The sequence below is a fragment of the Carassius auratus genome, unplaced genomic scaffold, assembly GCF_003368295.1.
Source record: "Carassius auratus strain Wakin unplaced genomic scaffold, ASM336829v1 scaf_tig00012847, whole genome shotgun sequence".
In the NCBI taxonomy this organism is placed as follows: Eukaryota; Metazoa; Chordata; class Actinopteri; order Cypriniformes; family Cyprinidae; genus Carassius; species Carassius auratus.
This window is the reverse complement of record NW_020524335.1, coordinates 166,140-191,084: the sequence shown is the minus strand read 5'-3', so window position 1 is coordinate 191,084 and position 24,945 is coordinate 166,140. Positions and strand designations below refer to the sequence as shown.

The window sequence follows — 24,945 nt, the reverse complement described above, 5'->3', positions numbered from 1 at the left end:
GACCATTTTCTACATCATTTTTAATCCTACTAAATACCTAAACTTATCTACTACCTTGCAAACTATTAATACACAGTAATTAGCAGTTTATTGAAGGAAAAGTATATATATTGTTTCAAATGAAACATATATATTTAAAATGAATGCTGTTCTTTTGAACTTTCTATAAATACAAATATTAAGCAGCGCACCTTTTTACATTGATATTAATAAGAAATGTTACTCGAGCACCAGATCAACACATTTTAATGATTTTATTAGAATGACCATATGACACTGAAGACTGAAGTAATGGCTGCTGCCATCACAAGAATGAATGAAATCTTACAGTATAATCAAATAGAAAATATTTGAATAAATTGCCACAATATGATTTTACTGTGCATTTGATCAAACAGATTCAGCTTTGATGAGAATAAAATACTTCTTTCAAAAACAAACAAGCATGTGTGTGTGTATATATATATATACCAATTTCTTCAAGGAATAGAAATGGACATGTACCACCAGCCCTGTCATCACACAACTTGTAACATCGCAAATCATTCTTAACAGATTGGTTTTGTCATCACCCACAATTAACCTAATAAATGAAAATTCCTTATTTAACACTCATGTCAGTCCGGAATTGCTATCTAGCTATTATATAATCATTATTAATCTCATTTAATGATTTATTTCTCACGCTTTTAAGCCTTGTATGTGGGGCGAGGGTTTGCTATCTTTAAACTCATCAGCATGTGAGCAGATGCAGGTGATGAGAACCGATGAAGTGATCAGCAGCTGTGGAAGACACTTAACCACCGGATTATACACACAGAAGGAGGTCACAGGATGAAATGTGTCAAGATTGCATTTTAAAGTCAGTTATGCTCTATGAATGCCCTTAACAGCATTAGCGGCAATAATTGGAGGGTTCAGGAGATCTGTTAAATACAGAAAGAAAACAGGGTGCGAGTAATGTTAGGAAAAGCGTTTTGACACTGTCATAGGAAGCGGATTTATTTTTTCCTATCACGCTGTAAATGGCTTTATTTTTGTATTCTCAGATGTTAATTTAGCTCATTTCCCATGAGCTCTGAACTGTTGACATGTTCGAAGTGTGAGTGTGTTTATGTGAGAAAAAGAGAGAGAGAGAGAATGTGCCATTTCATACCTCTCCAATCATCCCATTCCAGACGCCACGGACCATCTTGCCATGTTTCCCATTGGTGACCAGATAAAGGTCGTATGAAAACTTGATGGTGCGTGAGAGCTTCTTTAAGATGTCTATGCAGAAACCTTTGCAGCAGAGTTTGGTGTAAGGCTCAGTGTGTCCCGTTACACTGCACATAAAGAAATATGTAACAATCAAAAAATGCTCAAATTTGAGTCCTGAGTGTCCTTTTTAAAGCTTGAAGACTTCAGACCATGTTCCTTGTAACTTTGTTCTTTGTTTTGGGTGACTATTCCTTTAACCCAATCAGGAACCAAAGTTAAAAAGGTTAGGTCTCATGTGTGTCTATTGAACATTTGGTGAAGAAGATCAAAGTGTATGGTTCTAGGGCAAAACATATGGTGTGACACACATCTGAAAGAAAGACTACTGACAGAAAGACTAATTAATTATAACTGAAATAAGGAAAGAGGAAAAGATCTGTGCTGCCATAAAAGGATATGAAGAACATCAGAAGACTTCATATACAGTACAGACGTAAAATGCCATATACAGTACTGTATGTCTGAGGTATTTTCTCTTACTGACCTGAGAAGAACAATAAATAGTCTACAGAATTATGTTTACTCGTGTCCTTAAGCACATATCTATCGAAGTGGTCACATTTTATTTATCTCATGTTTTCTCAGAGTTTATGTCTCAAAATTCTAGATTAAATCTCACCATTATTTTTCCATATATGTTTACATGTTAGAATTGCGAGAAAAAGTTTGAATTGTGAGACATAAAATCTGAATTTCAGGAAAAAAGCATTGCGAGAAATAACTACATAAATTATGTTTATATATCTTGCAATTTTGCATTTATATCTCTGTAAACTCACAATTATGAGACAAAAAAAGTATGAATTGTGAGATATTACTCAGAATGGCAAGAAAAAAATCTGAATAGTGAGGGGGAAAAAAGTCACAATTACCCTCTTTAATTTTTATTCAGTGATGGAAATAAGCTTCCATAAATAAAAGTAGATATATACTGTCTCAAAAGGCAACTTAAAAACCTGTATCTCACCACCTGTCAACGGTGCTGGCGCTTTGGGTTAAGTGGGCTGTGAATTGAGGATGAGTTGTTTAATCAGTCAAACACATACACAGACACGAAGCACGAGTGACTGAGAAAGTTGGCGTCAAAGAGCATTGGTCTATTTCCTGGCATAATGGACACAGGCCCTCAAACAAACTGGCTGCCTAGTGAGTGCCAATCAATGAGTTCTCCTTTAAACAAAGTTAATTATAGTACATTGAGTAAAATGGTTCTTTTTTATCATTTTTTTACAGTCAGTTATTGTGAAACCATTACAACTGGATGAGACAGTGGCTTGACCTATCTATTGCAGAAATGGGTGTAGCACATCGATCTGGTTGTAGTGGACTAATGCATTTTATATCCAAACACAGTGCAACGTTATTGCCATAGTCTGCTGACCTTGATATATGTGGTATCATAAGTGTCATCAACTGCACTGGATGCTCTGGTGGTGCTGACATTAGAAAAATACGAGCATACAATATACAATATACAGGAGACCTAGTTCACACTATCATTTAGTAGTTTGGGGTCAGTAAGAAATATGTATTTTGCTTACCAAGGCTGTGTTTATTACAAAAATACAGTAAAAATCTATTAGTTATATTGTGAAATTGTATTACAATAAAAAAACGTTTCTATTTTAATATATTTTGAAATGTAATTAGTTCCCATGATGGCACAGCAGCTATTATTTCAGTCAGTTGTTTCACATGACCCTTCAGAAATCAAAGATGCTAATTTGTTGCTCAAAATGATCAACATTATTAATTATCAACGTTGTGCTGTTTATTATTTTTGGAGAAACCATGATACTTGACTATAGGATTCTTTTATGCATAAGAAGTTCACTCCTTGCTAAATAAAAGTTAAAGAAAAAAATCTTACCGACCCCAAACTTGAAAAAGGTAACATTAAACTGGCACCAGAAATTATGATGAAGAAATTCAAGTTACCATGATAAACTGTTTGTGGCAACAAGCCCTGCTCTACCCGACCATATTTCTATGAATTACTTTACATATGATTAACATATATAAAACACATTTGTAGACAAGAAATGGGACTCATTGTATAATAAGCTCATAAATTCACATTCACACATGAAATGCCTATTGTTATCTGAAGTCCAATTAAAAGGAGTTGTCACGCTTTCCAGAACTTCCTGAACACCAGTGCCAATTAGCATGAAGGTGTGTGATGGGCCCACAGCAGAATGACACCATTATGGTTATAGATCATTGTTTCCTCCTCAGCCATCACATGCTACCTAAGGGGTGATTACTCTGCTTTATGATTTATTTACACTCTCTCCCCTCAGCATGGAGCCATAACGAGCCTGTCATCTCTCTCTCAGGGCACGGCACACTCCTCACTCACCAGGTTTTACCTCCAGAGCTGCACAATTCACTGAACCTACTTTCATTTACCTGGGGGAACCAAAGACAAAACTTTTGGAATTGCACTATTTTATTCCAAGTTTATGCCTAGGGCAATGAGAGTTGAGGGATTAATTCATGGAATGAGCAAAACTATTCCTAATAATAGGTTTTTGGGTCTTCAATAAAGTGAGCTTCTGTTTAAATCATTAAGCCCTCTGGTAAGACTTGGTGGCATTCACAAGCACACAAAAATTTAGTAGCCAAGTTTGGGAGCCTCCAAGGTGCTTAACTTGGGTCTCATTTCCATTTTTAGGACCCACAAAAAAAATCATAGTAAGAATTCTTAACAGGCTTTTGCTCTAAGGTGATGTTTCAATATAACTAAGTATAAGTATGGCACAAGGCTGTTAAACAGGTGTCATATATATATATATATATATATATATATATACAGTATATATGTATATATGTGTGTGTGTGTGTGTGTGTAGATATATATATATATATATATATATATATATATATATATATATATATATATATATATATATATATATACACATATATATACTTAATGATCTGATCATACTGTTTCTCAAGCTTTGTCAATATTTTGGAGCATAATAATTGTGTCTGCATTAAGATAAGTCATGCAAATACATTTTTGGGGGGTGACTACATCTTTAAATAATACTCCAGTAAGGTAATTAGCTGCATCTTGAACTCTCTACAATCTTGCAGATGCAACAACACAATAATGTGTAATAAGCTTGCTGGACTGTAACAAGTTGCATAGCTAAGTGACTCTCACAGCATATTGCTAAAAGGGAATGTTTGCCAAATTTGTGTAGGCTTTATTAGATTTTTCTTTTTAATTAGCAGTCCTGTTTTTCCTTGTTTTATAATATCAAAAGCTGGCAAATATCATATAATGTTGGATGTTTTTACATAAAGTTTAGTGAAACTCTTGTCCCTTGTTTCAGATGTTCTTCTTTGTGTTTGTACTGTGACTCATTCTAGAAAGTGAAAAGGTTGCTGTCTCTTATTTTAAAATTATTAATGGGTACCTATTATCATTGTAGTGGGGACAATATATCCAGAGGACAATCTTTATTGCTCTCCTTAAGAGACCATTCATTTTTAGGATAAATGCAATCAAATGAGTCCTTTTGCATTTGCAGCAGAGAGAGGATGATCAAATGTGGAGCCTGTGCTCTTTATTACATTTTCTAGATATTGGTCTCATAAACAAGCCCATTGAAGGAATCTCTTCATAAACAAGAGCTACAGATGTTGACCTTTTGAAGTCACATTCACAGATGTACCTTTCAGTCCTGTTGGACTGCCGACGACACGGCACGGTATTGCGCACACAAGTGCCCGTGGCAGGATCAACACTCTCCACGATGACAAAAGGCCTCTCCTCCAACGTGGCAACAGTCAGGTGGCGGTTGTCAGACACGGGCTCCAGGAAGCTTCCATAACGGGGCCATACAGGGTATCGCATCTGCAGAATCCCTCCCTCAAAATTTCCTACCTGTGGAGGGGTTTAGAACAGGGATAAATGTGAATTAAATGCAAATGCAAACAAAGCAAAGGTGCTTTTCATTGACTTTCATTGACCCAAAGCTAACCCTGTATTGTTATATTGTCAGTAAACAAAAAAACACTTTCAAAAAATGGAAACAAAACAGGGAGAAGGGGTACCGCTTTACTGTATTATTTCGGCCCGGTATTCTGTCACGGTGTGCCTGTGTGTAGGAGATGAGGAGACGAAGGAGCGAGGAGACTTTATACTTTTTATACTTTAGACTTTAAATATAGGCTTTAGTCACACCAAGGAACACACAAGTACCTGTAGCAAAGGAATCGACAAACAATTCCGGATGCTGGACATGGAAACAAACAGGGCTAAAATTATGGGACTTATCAATGAATTAACAAGGAACTAATGTACATAATTAGACATGAGAGAGAAACTAGGTCATGGAGAGAACATGGGAAGAAAAACACAAGTCACAGGTTACGTTATTCAACGTAAGGACCCTTTGATACGCAAAACCACACACAAATATTCAAGCAAATGACAGGAGTGATAAAGGAATACGTTCCAAAGTCCAATTAATGGTGTCTTCCTCACGGGTCTGTTGTATTTTTCATCTGCTGTTTAAAACGATTATTCACATATCACACCATCAGCATGATGTATAACCAAATATCCCAAAGCTTTCTTATGTTATTCTCTTTTATTGCTGTTATTTTAGATTTTTCCTCTGAACTTGGAATGAATTCGTAATAATGGTTAGAATTTATACTACTCCAGTAATGAAGGTATTGCACAAAGCCGTAAATCTACCAGGGCTCAGAGGCTCACGGGGAATCTTAACATAGCTGTTTGTAGACTGTGGAAAAGCCCTATTATCCAGAGAGAACTCAACCCATTGGTCTAGCTCAGCATAAAAAAGACTATGGAGAGTTAGCTTCAGAGCTGCTTCTGCTAAAATTTCCCAAGAATCCATGCGTCACACCCAAATACCAAGGGGGAGAAGTACAAATACTGTCCATCCATGGGACCCTGTTTTAAAGGTACATGAGAGAAGAACATACACACCTAAAATTTAAAAGCTGCAGTCAATTAACTGGTGTTGTTATTACCTGACTACTTCTTGAATGTGTGACCGCAGCTCCTCTATTTGTACTCTAAAAAGAGTCCACTGTTGCATATCCACATTGCATTTACCACAAAAGACAGGAAAGCTCGGGAAAGTGTTGCCAATAATTGTGCAGCAGCTGTTTGACAGCCTTTCCCAAATGCAGTGGATGCTTTTCGGATTGGGAATTGTAATCCATGTTTGGTTATGGTATTAGCTGTGAGGGGAAGTGAGCGTGATAAGCCTCGGTAACAGGGATTTATTGAAGAATCATTCATAAACTTCAGCAGAACAAATAGATTCAATCTCAGGACTCCAGGTGTGACAGCCTGGTGGCACATCACATCTGAACATTAGCAATGATGACAAGAGCACTAAAGAACATCTGATTTGCACATTAAATGAAGGTGTTCTGAAATTGTTGAATCGAGACAAAGCCCAGCAGTTATTTCTGGCTGTTTAGTGAGCAGCGACCACTAAATTTCAGACCAGCGACTGAAATAGGCTGTGTGGGGAAAGTGAAAAGTATAGTGATGCAGCAGAATATAATGGCTGTAAAAGCAGGGTTTTCTATTCTTGTTATGAAGTGCAAACCAGATTTTGGTCAGATATCTGTTATTTGGAATAGCCTATTGCGTTTTACAGCTGCCTAGCATGCTTCAGAAGAGTTTTTCAAAAGCCAATGTCTGTCCAAATATTAAACGAAGTCGTCATGTATTTAAACTACAGCAGCATTTTGTCTATTGCAGTGATTCTTAACTAGTGAATTGCAACCAAAAATAGATTTCAGGTCTCTTCAGAAAGGGTTATAGAGAGTAGGGATGGGCAATTTTGAATCATCAAGAAATCCACTATATCTACTTTTCAAACCAATCATAGAGACTGTAGCCAAATGTGCGCTATTTATAACCATATGTAAATATACTCAACCGACAGGACTTTGTAAAGTTCTTAACACATCACAGCAATAAAGAAACATGGATGAATCAGAAAGCAAAGAGTGTGATGTGGATGATATTAAAATGAGTTATCAAAAGCCCAATAAACCATGAAAGTGAATTGAATCCTGGAACGCGAACACACAAAGTACATTAAGCTTGAATAAAAAAATTAATGTATATTTTATTCATGCAGTGTATTTTAAATTTGATTCCTTTAATTTCTGTAATATTTCTTACATGAATGCTGTTAGACAGACTGTTAGGTTTGCTGTATTCAGTTGTATTTATTTGTTCTATTCCTTGTCCTTTGTGTCTTTGTTCTGATTATTTACTTGTCTTATATAAGTTGGAGAACTTTATTTACTTTATTTATTTACTTTTCAGATATATGGACTACTAGCTTTTACTGCTCAGTAACTTGCAAAATAGGAAGTAAAAATCATTTAGTGCAAATATAAAGTGCAACTACCCATTTAATTGTGTGAAATTAAACAGCAAAATTACCGTATTACCTTTTAATACAAGTAGAAAATAGGATAATAACACTTCCTGTATGCTTGGTTGTTGTTGTCAAAGGCAGAGCATCTCATTAAGTGCTACATGTTTGTCAGAAGCAAGGCAAATTAGGCAGAATTCTCAGAAGATGACATTGTTTTTGTTGACATTTGGACAACAAATAAGCTTCATATTGTTTCAGCCTGCGTCTGCAAAGCATGTGATAGTTAAGTGATACCAATGTTCTCACATTTCCTTCTGCGTCATGGGCTTTGTCTTTCTTTGAGATACTAACATGGTACCAGCAGAGAAACACAGTCTCGGTGCTGTCAGTATGCCAGTACTTTAAAAGAGGGAAGCAATGATTCATCTCACTAATGACTTCAGCACAAAACATGAACAGAGTGTGCACAGCATGAGAAAGTGAGGTGGTGCAGAGAGTGTCAATGGGAGCGTGAGAGGGGCCACAGAGCAATGTGACCAGATATAGATAAACTGTTATGTCACACAGAGGGGGGTCAGGTGAGCCGCGAAGGCCAGAGGAGGGAGTTAAAACTAAACACTTTAAAATAAAATAAATCTATCAATACTTTAAAAAAAATAATGTAAAAAATCTTAGAAGAAACTATACTTGTTGCACACTTCTTAACAGCAGAACAAATTACTCTCACTAATTGCATAGTTTATGTGCACATGCTGTCTGCAATGTTTTAGTGCTTAATTTACTAAATTAATTATGCAAATTAGCAAACACACCTGCAAAATCTATACTGAATGCTATTTGTATTTCACACTGAATAGAGCAGACTCTGGCACACTATGCTGGAACTGCACAGTATCGCTCCACCACTGCGATCCAGAAGACTGATTCAAAATTCACTTGTCGACAAAACGTGGCTGGATATTGCCCAGTTATAACAGTTTTCTCCATCATTTGCTTGTCATTTGATGAATTGCATACAGTCATGTCATGTTCAATAGAAAATGTACTCTTTTAAATTAAATTTCCACATATAGTATGTCGGCTAATAGTGCAATGTTAACTCAGCTTGTGCAAAAAACAATGATTTTTTGTGAACAAGGCACAATGAGTCTAATTTAAATAGAAAAAAAGGGTTTGTTTGTGCTGAAAACAGTGACATTTATCTATTTTAATTAATTCATTTAAATACAATATTACAACCGGATTGTGGAAATGTTACTTATAATATTGGTGCAAAAGGAAAAGCCACAGAAATTTACAGAAACAGGTTTTACAGGTTCATAACTTTTTAAAACCTATTTTCAAAACGAGGTTACAATTTTTCTTTGCTTAAAATGTGTCTCCATCTTCTTGTCATTAACAAGTCATATGTGCGAGAATATGTGCGCATTTTAGACGACAACACACATCCTCTAATATCCATATCCTCTAATCCACCTAGAGGAGGATGTGATGACCGGATGTAAATTTGGATGTCAGTTTGATCTCTATTTATTCCCCTAATCTCTTTTTGTAGTCAGGTGGTGTTCACACATTGCCAGACGGCCTACACATGTCCCTATCACAGAGGCCAAAGTGCTGGAGTGCTGGCCATGTGAGTAAGAAAGGACTATTTCAGAGAGCCAAGTGTAATTGCATCATGACCTGGTGTGTATGGTAATAAATCTCTAGCATTGAAAGAGCCTGTGAAGTTGGCTTTTACGATTCTTGTTGTATTAATGTGAAAATCTGTGATCAATAAAAGCTAAAAGTTATTGAAACGGTCCAACATATGTTAACGTTTAGCTTTTATTGATAAGAGATTTTCACATTTATACAACAAGATTCTTTTTTTCATTTTTTTTTCATTAAATTTATCAAAAGTGACAGTAAGGTCATCTACTGTATAATGTTCCAAAATATTTATATTTCAAATAAATGCTGTGCTTTTGAAATGTCTATTCATCCAAGAATCCTGAAAAAAAAAAATTATCTTCGATTTCACAAACACCATAAGCAGCAAAAAAAATAAATAAAAAAATGCTAGCATACTAAAAATGTTGAAAACAGTTGTGCATTCCCAAAAAGTTGTGTATTTCCTAGCAAACAAATCCATAATCTTGGCATCACTAGTGCTATGCTCTATCACCAAGTGCCACTTCAGTACAATGTAGTTAATTGTAATTACAGAATCGTTATATTGTAGTGTTATTTTAATATATGTTCCAGAAATAGATAGATATGACTTTCAACCACATAAGGAAGATAAAAGATAAAACACTTTAGGGGCTGCAATAACGAAGACTATATCTCCAGCTGTTTTCCCTCTACTAGCTTTGTGTGGTGACCTCTGAAATGTTTCAACATAACTACTTTTAGCGTTATATCTTGCAAGACTTACCTTGTCCCAATGTCTCTCTCGATCCAAAGCAATGATCACCATGGAAGGTTTAGTGAGATAGCCATCAGCATTGAAGGAGAGGTCCTTATGCTCCCATGACACATTTAGCATATGTCTGTAGAACAAATGTAGCAGCTTTAAATTAGTAGACCAAAAAAAGTAGATTTGATTATAAGTGATTGTACAATTGCCTGGATTTTATCCATCTCCGAAATGAAACAGAAGGCTATCAGGCACAGCAAGGAGGACATTCCAAAAACATCCTCTATTTTTTTTCTTTCACTAAGTCAAATGAAAATAAACCAGAGTGTACAGATACTAATACATTTACAGTATTTATTCTCTCCCTTTAATCCTCTTTGTCTCATAGACCTGAACATTTTTCCTAAACAAATTGTTCACTTATAGGACTAACTACGGGTGGAATAGAACAGGATTTAACATTGTCATTCAATTTTACTGATGCAAATGCAGCAGCAGCTGGCATTATACAGAAATCCTGACATGACTAACAACTATCAACAAATAAATCTTGACAGAAGTTCATATAGACAGCTCTATATCCATATTATCCATCATCAATGAGATTTAGCTACTTTGTAAACAACAAAGCTCATAAACATTCAATCTCAGTGTTTTATACTGGACAAATATGCTCTAAATATGAATGTTAATTACTTTAACAGCAATATTCCTACCATAATGAAAACATTGTCACCGTTTATTCACCCTCATATAATTAAAAATTTGAGTAACAATTTCTGGAGAAAAAAAATCACTTCACACAGATCATTTTCATTTAATGACAGTGCAAAGTTCACCATGAGATTTTAGAGTTTAGATGAAACCTACTAACTGTCTGTTGGATATTTTTCCATTGAGGCACTTTAAGACAGTATTTGATATTATTGGTAATAGTATTTTGTATATTATTAATGATAGCCTTGTTTCTGGTGTGCTGTTGTGCAGCCTCTTTTTTAAAAAAAAAGCCAAATTTGGATAAAGCCGTGTTGTCCAATTATAGACTTATTTCAAAACTTCCTTTTTTTGTCTAAGATCTTAGAGAAGATTGTTCTAACTCAATTGCAGAGCTCTTTGGATCAGAATGCTGTTTATGAGGTTTTTTCAATCATGTTTTAAGGCTTACCATAGTATCGAGTCTGTGCTTTTAAGCGTACTAAACAATATTTTATTATCAAGGGACTCAGGACAGTCTGTGGTTCTTATGCTTTCAGACCTTAGTGCAGCATTCAACACAATAAATCATGGGATTCTTATCTCTCACCTTGAGGAGGTGGTTGGCATTCAGGGTTCTGCCCCTGATTGTTTTTTTTTTTTTTTAGTCAACATTGGTCAGACTTTTTTTATCCTCTGTTCCACTGACAGGTGGTGTTCCTCAAAGGTCTATTCTCTGCCCTATTTTAATTTCATTATATATTTTACCTATAGGGTCAATGTTTCATAAATATTGAATTGCTTTCCATTTTTATGCTGATGACACCCAAATTTATATCCCTATAAGAAAAATGACAGAAATGCCCTTAATTCTATTATGAATTGTTTAATTTTTTTTTTTTTTTTTATGAGAGTAAAACAGAGCTTGTCTGTTTTGGGGACCCTGCACTTCCCGATCTATTAAATTTAGGTATGACACTGTCATACCTGTTGTCAAAAACTTTTGTTTGATAATGATGTGAATTTTGATAAACAGATTAGCTAAGTTGTTAAATCAAGTTTCTTTCCCTTACAACTGTTGTTAAAGGATAAGTCGTTTCTCTCTTTTAGTCATCTTGATGAGGCAATTCATGCGTTTATCACGGTGAGACTTGATTATTGCAATTCTTGTATGTGGGTTTCTGCTAATTTGCTTTAAACAGATTGCAATTAGTTCAGAATGTGGCTGTGAGGCTCTTTTCAGGGACTCGTAAGCGAGAGCATATATCTCCTATTCTGTCTTCAATGGGCTGGTTGCCAGTCAAATTTAGGATTGATTTTAAGTTTAAGTTTTTTAAAGATCTTCTGATCAATCTACGTTAATTGTACAGAAGACTAGGTATAAGCAAAAGGGGCGATCAGGCCTTTGAAGTTGTTTCTCCAAAGCATTGTAATAGGCTTCCGCCTCATATTAGACATGTTCCAACCCTAAATGTTTTTAAGAATCACCTAAAATCTCATCTTCTTTCCTTAGCATCCCAGCAGTGTTGAAGTATTGTTTTTTTATTCGTGTTTGTCTGTTATGGTGTAGATGTGTTTTAAACTGTGTTGATTTTGTACAGCACTTTAGTAAACGCTCCGCTGTATTAAAATTTGCAATATAAAAATGTATAAACTATGTTTGAAAATATGACAATGATAAATAATAATAAAAAATGAAAAAAACACAAAAGTAGTCCAACTATTTGTATTAAGTATTCCAATATTTCTGAAGCCGTATGATCTGACACAGCATGATAAACAGACAGAAATTTTAAATTATTTACTGATAATCTGCCCTTCTTCTGAACTTTTAATTTGACACATGAGATTTTATCAAGTCAGTTAGCTGAATTTTGATTTGAGAACAAATCAGTGCGATTTATACACAAAATTCATTGAAAAGGATTCATTCAATGATTTAGTTCTCACTGACTTAAGTTAACATCTTACTTTTACGTCCCTTTTTTCATTGTTGGTTTTCACATTATTGACAAGAACCATGTGAAGATACATGAAATAACATGAAGGTGAGTAGATGTAATTTTAATTTATTCCTCTACCCATTGTACCATTTCACTTCAGACCATTCTACTGATAAAACCCTTTTCTAAGACAATATTTTTTTCTTGCCAACTGATGAATCCTTTGATACTGCCCAACCAGTCACCATGTTTGAAAAGAAGGTCCGTGTCCTGTCTCAAAGCCAGTTCTTTAAAGATTTCTAAACGGTCTTCTGACAGACGTTTCTTTTTATGCTAGAGAGATGTGCAGACACCTGAACAGCACTGAAGCCTGGGAACATTCTGGATGGAAGACCCAGTCACTCATGTGTCTCTGATACGCTTGATCACAGAAAGCTTGGAGAGGCAATTGGAACACTATTTAATGAGAAAGGTGACTCCCGGGTGAACGGCAGATTTAACAAGGAAATCTGGAGAATCTCCCAGTCTCATTACAACAGAAGAAGACCACAAGAAAAAGTGCAAGAACGCATTGTTTTGTCTGGAAAGATGTTTATGAATCTCTATAGGCAAACTACAGTATGCTGCGTGAATAATTATTTTTTAGGATTTTGAAGATTTGTTCCACTTTTCTGTTGAATTAAATGTGTTCACATTTGACAAAAAAAAAACAAAAAAAACTTATAAAACATAATAAATCCTTTTATTAGTTTGTGGGTTTGCTTGAGATAGAAAGAGCTACTGAACATAAATAAAATGTGCAAAAGGATTTTGAAAAAATACCCTTAAAAAGAGCTATTGCATTACTTCATTAGCTTGCGTCTGACCTGCAGCGATATCATTCAGGCTTGGTGGGGTGTCAGCCAGCGAGTCATCTGATTCTGGCCATGTTCTTTTAGTACTCAGAGTCTGAAGCCAGGAGAGCATATAAGTGTTGTTCACTGTATTTGTATTTTTACCTAGCCGAGTGTGTGCTTTCACGGCCACGTTGAGTTGTTGACACTGACAGCGGCAAAAGCTACACATGCGCTTTTCACTTGTAAAACTCAAGGGTATATGGGTAATGTAGTCTCTGCTCTCAGTGGGACGATTTAGGAAGCGTGCATTGTGAAGGGTGCTCTGAAAAGCGGCAGCGCAGGCAAAGGATTAAAGCCTCTATTAAAACAGATGTCCAAATGAGAGTACCGGTACGCTAAAAGCACGTTCTGGGCACACGGAGAGGTGGCGGTATGCTCAAGAGCTATATTTGGAAGTGACGGTACTGAGTACCGGTGCCTACCGGCCCACTTATAGCACTGCATCTAAGTAAAAAAATTTTTTTTTAACTGAACAGTAGTTATGTCAAATTAAAAGTTTAACTTTAAAGTACATTTTATATCATTATGTTTTAATAATCTTTTGAAATGCTTTAAAGATATACATTTCTTTAGTCGTGTGGACTAAACTTCAACTTGATTGTTATAAATATATTTATAGCCCTTGTGCGGTTCTGAAACCTTATCCTTTACCTCATTTGGTGTTCCCAGTCAAAAATTATCTCTCATTATGCCACATTTCACCAAATCTTTGATTCATTTATTATGTCAGAAATAAATAAAAAAGATAAACTTTTTTTTTTTGGGGGGGGGGGGGTTATCCTCTGTGAGCAGTAAGTTTTAGACCAATGTGGTAACATTTGCATTTTCATGGAAAAGAAAATCCATTCTGGGTAAAAATGACCAGAAAACAACATTGAATACATTTTCAATAGGAAAAAAAAAAAGACATTAAAGTGTATTTTCGTTTACCATAAATGCTTGTCCATACCTTTACTCAGCAGTACACTTAACCATGGGCGATTTCAAAGTAATTCTGAAATTATTTATAAAGATGTTCTTTCCATAATAAGTTTTTAAAAAGTATACAAATTTTTTTACTGTACTTTCACAAGGGAAGACAAATCTAAAGATGTTTTTCAAAAATACAACTATGTTTCAACTCAACCTTGGAAATAAAATATGGGTTAATAACTTTTGGGTTAAAAATATAATTAAAAAATGTAACCCAACAGCTGGGATAGTCCATATTTGACCCAAAGTTGGGTTGAAACAACCCAGCATTTTTTGGAGTGTACCTTTACTTAGCAATCTGTAAAAGTCTTACCTGAAGAGAGAATTGTTGGTGTACGATTTGACCGGACTATTGCAGTCACTGTGACCCTCGGGAATGAATCCTCTGTACTTGTGGAAACTGTGCACCCCTTTTACTATGACTGAGACTCCTTCTCGAACCCTCTGGCGTAGTGTTTTCCTCCAGCGGTCTGTGATAATACTAATGACGCCCACTGGGAAACTGTCAGGAGGGGACACTTCAGGGTTCCCCACAGCCAGGCTGGGGATGATCCAGATGTATCCGGGGCCTAGAAGCCCTACATCAGAGGCCATTCTGAACAAGTACTGTGCCTCCTCATGGGAAGAGTACACTAGATACACTTGCGAGTTCACCTGCTGTAGTAGTCTACGTGTGCGGATGTCATTGGCCCCCACGGACATCTCGAAGCTCAGCACGTCCTGAAGCTCCCACAGGAAGTAACTGGTGTCCGTGAAGGAGCGGATGTAGTCCACAAAGTTCTCGTAGCCAGGATACAAGCTGGTGATCACTACAAAACTACCCCAGTTGTACTCCTCCATCACTTTGAACATTGCATTTATCTGCTGCTCTATAGAAGCTCCCATCTGGAGAAAGGTAGAGCCTTCAGCCTGTAGAATCAAGAGAGAAGATACGGTAGATTTCATCTACTCTGGTTTAATTAGAAATTAAAATAAAAGTACAGTAACCACTGTAGCATGATAGAAGATTGCAACTAAACATTTCGAGGGTTACAGCAGTCAGAAATTATTCGAAATTGTAGAGCCCCTTTGCTTTGAATGACTTCAGCACATCTGCAGCCGCAGAACATTGCTAGTTCCCAGACTACGCTGGTGTGATCTGGGTCCACTCTTCTTCCAATCGCTACCATAGTACGGTAACTGTAGTGGGGGTTTTAGCCATTACATTGTTGCAAAGGATTTTCCAGAGATTTTCGGTTGGGTTTAAATCAGAGCCGGCCATGTCATTATTTCATTTCAATGTTCGGTGCACTTTCAGTCTGACTTTCTTGAACGCACCGAGAGAGATCCATACGACCAGTCCTTGTGGAGGACTTGAATGAACTAGTGTCATTATAAAGCCACAATATTCTAGAAATCATAGATGTGGAGTAACCAGCTTCTCTTGCAATTTCCGAAAGAGTCATCCTTTTGCAATCTCAGTGAGAATTAGAGGAAAGTTTTTAGTTAAACAGGGTTCATCATATAATTGGTGAAATTAGCACCAGGTGCCAGATTAACACCAGTAATTTGGAGGTATCTCTAAGTGTTCTCTTTTTTTCCCCCAAATATCTCATTTAAGTTATACTGTGCTTCAGAATACAATTAAATTCTGAAATATGCTTAAAAAAACTGCCCTTCTACTCCTGTTAGGAAAACGTTATATAGGACTAAGCAGTGACCTTGAAATGTAGGAAATTACAGTGTGTATATTATAGAGTTGGACAAATTTTAATACATACTTATTTATGTACTCCACTGGTGAAAAGTTTGGGGTCAGTAATTTTTTTATTTCCATAGAAATAATAATAAAAAAAAATGAAATAATCAAAAGTGACAGTAAAGACAATTAATGTTACAAAAGATTTCCGTAAAAAAAAATTATGTGTTTATTTTAAACTTTCCATTGATCAAAGTATTTATTTTATTATTGTAATAATATTTATCATATTTTACTGTTTTTGTTGTTTTTGAATAAATACAGCCTTGGTGACCATAAATCTTCTTTCAAAACCATTTTTAAAAAATCCTACCGACCCCAAAATATTTAAAGGTAGTCTATGTATGTTTTAATATCAACCATATCTCACACAGCCTTACAATTTTCAGCATTTCAGTTTTACAGGTTGCTGAACATATACAGGAGATCCATAGTAACTTAATCATGGTACATGACTTTCTCATACCATTGAAATAACATGCATTACTGAGCAACATTAACCTTGAATGTGTTCCAAAGTATGAGATACGAGAATTGGATTTACAACACAAAGACAATTCACTAGATTATTGATCTTATCTGTACCACAGCCACGCGGAGTAGACTTGATTTATTGCATGACTTTCAACCATTATTCCTCTTTCTGTAATCCCACTTTACACTTGACACCAAATACTAGTTTATCCATGCAGGTATGATGCACTCTTTGAAAAAAAAAGCTCTCTCTCTTTATATATATTTATATATAAAATGTGTGAATCATTAAACTTAGTGTCAATATCAAGTCACAATTGTGCATGAAAAAAACAGTGAGTACTATTAAGTGCTCTTGTAATTTCACTTGCACTTATTAAACTTTAAATTAGCAAGTGTCCTAATGCCCTACACTGCCAACCGCATTTACTTCCACCGCACAGCATGAGACGACTCAAAGGTACCGGAGGAGGAGGTATCCAATTAAGTTCAAATAGAGAAAAATAGGTGTGGAGGCTTGGGGGTGTCAGGAGCCAAGAGACATTCTCCCAAGACTCCTCTCTGACTAGAGCTTTCCTCTTTCCTGACAGACTGATCCGGTGTCCTTTAAATAACTTCTGTGGTTGAAGTAGGCTACCTCTTGGAGAGAGAGAGGGCTTGTGAAAGTCAGGTGCTCTGGGACTCACCGGGTCCTCCTTTTCCGACAGATTTCTTTCTTTAACCCAGAACAAGGTCTCTTGTGATTAGGACTCACAAACCAATTGACAAGACCATTACCTTCAGGATTTTGGTAATAGGTTTTACATATACACTTTTTTGTACACTTACTGTCACATACAGGGTGACGGTATTTTTTATCCATACAACGAAAGTCCAACCAAACCAAACTAAAACCTTTTGGCTAGCAACATTCTTCAAAATTTACTTCAGAATATCTACTCTTGTGTTCATTTTTCGGTGAAATCCTGAGAGAGATATCATTCAATAATATTAAAATAAATAAAAATAATATTTAATGCTATTAAATTAAATTCCAGGCTATGTTCAGGCTAATGTCTGAAGCTGAGCACTCATCAAAAAGGGAAGCTCTGTCCTGAAAGGACTTTATTTATTTGCAAGGCATTTGGCCATTGACATGTCTTTCATGCTACTGGGATTTCATGAGAAATCCCATACCAGATGTTTGTGACCTCCAGTCCAATTCCTCATGCTAGAAAAAATAATCAGGAACGGCTTATTCAATTGCATGGGATTTACATGTGCATTATACATTGGTTTATCTTGCTGTAAAATGTCCAGATTCGAATAAAGTAGAACAGGCTGTCACATGTCTCTGACTCCACCCACCACATGCCTATACAAAGGAATTGTATAATAGCATCAAATTTATATGATATGATATCTCAAAGGAGATTAAATGCCTGTTTTATAATCTGAAAGTGTGGTTGTTCAGAGAGCCATGAAATATGGTTCACAGCTTGTGGCAGCTTAATTGATTTGATATAACTGACATTAAAGTCAGTATTGATACATTTTCTATTCTTTTTTTTTTGTCGAAAATATCATAACTCTATTAGATAAATGAGAATTTGAAACAATAAATATGAATGAAGCAAGAGATCTATTAAATATAAGAACACGGTCACAAGATTTGGCAAATTATTCAGGATCTTTATATTTCACGCTCTATGGTTAAAGTCTCGAAAAATTAATCCCTGCCAGAATGCTGCATTTTAATCCAGTTCCTAAACAATGATCTGGCATTGGAGACAAATGCATATTTTTGGCTTTCTGTTCCACCCCCCCCCCCACCACCACCACCTTATCAACATTTTTCTGCACGTCGTGCAAGTCTGAAAGGCATTCGAAAAATGACAGCTGGACAGGAAGGAGTCCTCCACTCTACAGCTGGTATTGAAGATACTCATCTGTCCCATTAAAACAAGGGCTCTTGTGTTTCTCATTTAAAGATATCCATCTTTAGCAAGTCTGCATGAGTAATGATTGTTTTACTGTCTAAAAAGCGTATATTTTGAACATTGTAGATTTCCCATATCAGATGCTGCAAAATCCACACAGCGTGCTCTAATAGTAAAAACTCAACATAACTGCACATGCCTTTAGTAATAATTGTTCAAATTAAAGGATAAATTAAGCCAAAAATGAACATTCTGTCATCATTTTCTCAACCTCATGCTGTTGCAAACTTTTATGGCTATTTTCTACTAGAGATTAAATAATGAAAGTTTCTCAAAAGTGAAAACCATGACATTTGTTTGATTGTTCGACTGCTTTGTGTTTGTTCCTTCCCAATAACAGATAAGACTGTTTTTATTTCATTCACAGTTTAAGCTACCACCAGACATAAAAGTACACAAAATGCCTTCACTACACCCTGAATGTAAAATTACTGTCATGGAAAATTTCTTATACGCGCTTAACTGAAAAATGGGTATTTATCAGCTGTAATTTTATATTATTTCTTGATGTTATTCAGAAGTTTCCACACCTGAGTAATCAGAGGAAAATCGGACACAACTTTTGGTTTCTGGTTATACACATCATAACAACTATTGATTTTCACACCCTACAAAATCAATTTTCCATGCAGCTCTTCAATAGTAAATCATCGCAGGGGGCTGGCTGCAAAATACACACACAAACCACATGAACATGCTTTGGTTCTTGTCCTCACAGCAGTTATTTTTGACTTGCTGTGTCTAATAAGAGCTGTGACAACAGCGTTCTCCAAGAATAAATCTCGATTTGATATCTGAAATACATATAATATTTTTTCTTTCATGCTTTGATGTATATATGGTTTGTCTTTTTAATTGTATATCTGAGTAAAGCTCAGGGGATTTTGATGCTGTATTATAATAACTCTAAAATATTTGTTGTATATGTGAACCTTAATTTGTTATTCTGGCACACACATTAAACCTCATGCATGAAACAAGCCAATTTCTCTTTAAATCATTTGTAAAATGTTTTGTATGCACAATTACTGCATTTGACTATATGTGTCATTTATGGACAAAAGGTTTTGACAAATTATTTTCTGTGTAACAAAAACATTTTGTAAATCCTTCGATTTTGGAGTGTGGATTGTGTGAATATATATTATTTCAAATATATTTTTCTGCACATTTCGGTGTATATCATCAATTTTGTTTCTGCACAAAATTTCCAAAACTTATAAACAAAAGCTTTTATGAATGATTTACATAGATTGTTTGTTCCAAAGAAAATCAACCTTGAACAACGTTTTGCAATTCACAATCACATAATTTTCAGATGCATTTAATGATCAATGGTCATTTTATAAATGCATCATCTTTATGAAGGCTTTTTGAATCATTTGATCTGTTTGTGTTTCATGAATGTGACCCAGTAAATAATATTTTCTGAAAATAGTTAAATATAAAAAATATTGAATAAATGTAATTAAAATATGTTTTTAATTGATCCAAAGGTTCTACCTAGATGCAAGGAAAATTATTTTGTAGAAACATAAGTGTGCAGTGAATTGTGATCTCAGAAAATTCCCACTGCTTGTTAAACCAGCTTCCTTTCAGCTGATAGATCCCCAATATCTACCACTACCTCCTTTCAAACACTTACTTTATGTGTGATGACTACTGCAGAACCTCCACTGATGCCTATGATGGGGATGGACGTCTGAGAAGAGATAAAGTCTAGGATTTGTGCCACAGCTTCTGAGTCCACATCATCTTCGAACACCACTCCGTGGAGGTTCTCTGCTGCCATAGTCTGACAGAGACGTGTGAGTAAAGCCCTGGGGTTAGTGTCATTCACCAGCACCGTGATGGGGTTCACTTCCAGGGGCATGTCTAGGAAGTTTTCTGGACTCAGACGGCCCTTGATCTCACTGTGGTGGGCCAAACCACTGAAAACCACAGCCACGTTGACTGAAGGAGGGCCGAAGAATGGACGTCCCTGGCAGGGAGGCACTACATTGAGTAATAGATGAAAGAAGAGTATGGGCTGAAGAGAGGGACCACAAAACCCTCGAGGAGTGGCCATTTCAGCCTCCTAGAGCCTGAGAGAGAGAGAGAGAAAGAACATTTCAGAATTGTTACATGTTTGCCAGTTTGGAGAATGTCAGATTTGTCTTCTCTGTTAAGTGTGTATAATTTACAGGTTTTCCAAAAAAGTTCACTGCCATTGGTCAGTAAAAACCATAAAGTAGCTTACAAACAAGTCGATAAAGTGTTAGGAATGTTATTTCGATGTATCTTTTATTTTTTAATTACCGTCAGATTAACGCTGATATGTGATTGAGATTCAATACATTTTATACAGTTTAGTATATACAGAATTTGCATAGCTTTCAACAATTAAAAGAATCTGAAAAAATTTCAAAACTGTTTCCTCAAAAAACTATAAAGCAGCAAAATTGATGATAATAAGAAAGGTGTTTTGATCACTAAATCAGTGAGGGAAATCAGAATTGAGTAATGGCTGCAGAAAATCTTGTAATTACTTTGCCATCACAGATAGCTATAAATTATATGTTAAAATATATTCAAGCGGAAAACTGTAAAAATATTTCACAGTATTACTGTTTTTATTTTATTTTTGATCAAATAAATGCTGCCTTGAGCTTTAGAGACTGCTTTCAAAAACATTAAATAAACTCATCAGGCCCAAACTTTTAAACCGTAGTGTACATTTACATAATTTTTTACATTTTTATCAGGGGAGACTTGCAAATGAGTGTCAAGCAGCAGTGATTATTTAGCAATATTGATTCTGTGTGTTCAGATGTGAGGAGATGAAAATAGGACACAGTATTGCATTGCTGTGAGCAAGAGAGAAGCCTGAGTGACAAATAAAAAGATCTGCTACAGAAATCTACCTCAGTCTAGTGTTATTCATATACATATTTAATATGCCTCAAGTCTCATCCACACAAAAATTCCAAACACAAAAGTTACACAAATAAAACTATATTTTAGTTCGTAAAAAAATAAATAAATAAACACATTAATTACAAATAAACTGAGATTTTTGAGGATTTTCAGCCCTGATTTTAAAAATAAAAAATTAATTTATTCCATTTTAATTTATCTTACTGAAGAAAATTCATGTATACACAATGTAAATATGAAATTGTACATAATCAGATGTACAAATGTGTTTAATGCATAGTAATCCTGTGTTTAAAAACCATACACATGCTCTAAATGTCTATTTCTGTCACTCATAATCTCAGATTGCGTGTGTTCTGGTCACAGTATGCATGTGCCTTTGTGACACAACAGGCCATTAGCAGGCTGAGTGGGAGGTTTACAATGAATCCAGCAGGAAACCATGTCTAAACTCAGCTCTAAACACTTCACATGGGCTGGTCCCTGATCTCTCAACTTGCAGATGGTGTGGGTCATCGAAAGCTCACCTTCAGTGAGAAAAAATCAACAACTGATGTATGCTTGTTTAATAATTCCAATTCACACCACTGACATTTTGTGAACCACATAGTGCACAAGTCTACTGCATATGTTGCTTGTCTAGATCTTACAAGTGTCCATATAGACCTTAAAGTCTAGTAATTTCAAACACAGGCCCCTTGGAGCACCTCAGGTCAAGTGCATTACTGGTATCCATAGTAATAGAGCATGATAGAGATCTCAATAACTCTCTGGTTTCTGGGTCCCAGCTACAGCCAGAGCTAAACTTTAACCATAAGGCTACCAAGTGTATAACAGTAGAGACATATAAAACTGGCTCGTCAAACAGAGAGAGGACTTTCTTTTCAACAGCAGACTAAATCAGAATCTGATGAGATGCACTTGAATTGGAATCTTAAAGGTTAGGCTCATCCATCCATGCCTGCATCTTACGACTACCGCAGCCTATTAAACTATCAGAGCTAGCTGTTGGGCCATGAACTGTAATTACTGTGCATGATAAATACAACACTCACATTGTGATGGCTATCATGTTCCTTAAAATACACCTGGCTTCTAATAAACCTAATTACTACATTAAGGATATAATACTGTAAGAATGCATGTGAATTTGTTTGTTCAGTCTGATGGTTTGTACTGCATTGTTTTCCTATAGACTTTATAAGTAACACTCCTTACCCAATGTGGAAGTACTTTCTGCACAAGTGGAAGACAGATGGTAAAGTAAGACATGAGATATGCATTACAGTTGGTAAAGCAACAAAACCAAACAAAAGACTTGCAATGAGGAACCCAGACGCTCAGAGAGAGCTGTCATGGTCTCGGTCCTTTCTCTTTTTTCCCCTCTCTCTCGCTCTCTCTCTCTGTCTGTATTTTTTTTAAATCCTCATTAAAAAGAGACTGTTCAAACTCCACTCAATACTGGTAAAGCATCAATGAGCATATTTGTATGCTTGTAACTCAACACAATCCTCACACCTAGCCGAGCAGTGGAGTTAACATAGCAACAGCTGTGCCCGTTTCTAGGGAATGTGACACAGAGGAGTGAAAAAAGAGCACCTTTCATAATATATATATATATATATATATATATATATATATATATATATATATATATATATATATATATATATATATATATATATATATAGGGGTGTTTCTTCAAGTAGGTACTTCTGGTCTTGTGGAGTGTCTTAAGACAGACTTTGCATACTTTCATTAGTTATCATTCTGTGGTGTAAACATAGAGAAATATTGAGACGACAATATATAAATAAATAAATACATTATAAATTTTAGATTATAAATTACAAAATTATAAATACAAATATTACTTTTAATAGCAATGTGCCCCTGGGACACAAGTGCCGATAGATGAAGAAACACCCTTATATTTGATGTCTACAGAGTGTGTGTTCATTGGTGTACTGCACGTGATGCTGTGAACAGCAGTGAGACACCTGCAGCCTTGCTTTGATGTCAGCAAATGGAACACTCCATTTACACACACACACACACACAAACACACAGTCAGGTTGCTGCACGATAATATATTCACACTCCAGCTTTCAGGCTGTTAGATCTGCTGTAGATGTGTTCTTCTCATGTCCTTTTCAAGTCCTCAGATCTCTTTAAAAATGGACACTTTGATATGTGTTTGACCATAGATCCTATGGACAATCACATCACACACCTAGAGCATGGGTTCTTATTTCAAACCAAACAAAAGAATGTAAATAAAAGAGTTTATCAATATCAGGAAAAAACAGGCACTTGCCTGGATTCACAGCATTACACATAAAAACGACTTGTTGCAAAATTTAATCTGCACCTTCCATGTAGATAATCGCAGATAGAAATATTTTCAAACTAAAACACCAGCTGTGGGTGCCAGCTGTCCACACGGCATCTGATAGGTGAAGCTGATTTAAGCACAATGGCTTTTAATACATTTTACATATCCAACTACAACCTTCACATCCGCAATTGAGTTTAGATCATAAAATAAACTGTAATTTAACTAGCAGTCAAATAAACAGACATCCATAAGAAGAATGGGTATATTTGAAAGAGAAAACCATTTCTAATGCATCAAAACTTTTTTGGTTGGACAGAAATAATAATAGTTACAGTAACTTTTTCTCACCACAAAACAATCATCTGAAATTATTAAAATAACTGAAAGAAAAAAAAAACTGGTCTCATCTGGTAAAGCAGTGTATATAGGGTTACGTCCCGTTCTGCACAGCTTGAAATGCTTGTAGATTGGGCTTCGCTCCAACAAACTAGACATTTGCTGAATTGGTTGCATTTGTGGTTAGACTGACATCTGCGACCATCAAAAATGACAAACAAAGAGCTGTAAAACATACACAGATTGTCATACACAGCATCCAGATGGTGTGTTATATTAGCACTGAATTAACATCTTGCACGCTCCGTCGACGTATGTGTCTTTGAGTTAAAACCCCGCCACAAGCGAGAGTGTTACCAAGTTTAAAGCTGAATTACATTTGGAGTTACACTTTCGCTGTTATTTATAGCAACAATCGCAAACACATTCTTACATGAATGATGTTAACAAAGCTAATTCCTAGTGGCTTTCGATGAGCGATCTGTCTCCTTTCTGTAATGTGGGACACGAGCCATCAATCATACAGGAGAAGAGCAGGACCATGGTAAGTTTCCCTTTTAAGATCCGGCCGCAAAGATTACGACAGAATCCCAAACGTCCAGAT

At 35.7% G+C, this 24,945-nt stretch overlaps 1 protein-coding gene across 1 annotated transcript in view; it reads right to left on the bottom strand.

Moving 5' to 3' along the window:
- The window catches only part of LOC113073770 (glutamate receptor ionotropic, NMDA 2C-like), a 33,726-nt gene that overhangs the window by 6,108 nt on the left and 2,673 nt on the right, over positions 1-24,945 (bottom strand). Inside the window, exons 2-6 of the mRNA XM_026246526.1 lie at positions 20,397-20,835; positions 14,874-15,469; positions 10,075-10,189; positions 4,950-5,161; positions 1,157-1,325 (exon numbers count right to left, since the gene is read on the bottom strand). Coding sequence (XP_026102311.1) covers positions 1,157-1,325; positions 4,950-5,161; positions 10,075-10,189; positions 14,874-15,469; positions 20,397-20,819 — 1,515 coding nt within the window. The 5' untranslated portion in view covers positions 20,820-20,835. The remainder of the gene's footprint in view (positions 1-1,156; positions 1,326-4,949; positions 5,162-10,074; positions 10,190-14,873; positions 15,470-20,396; positions 20,836-24,945) is intronic.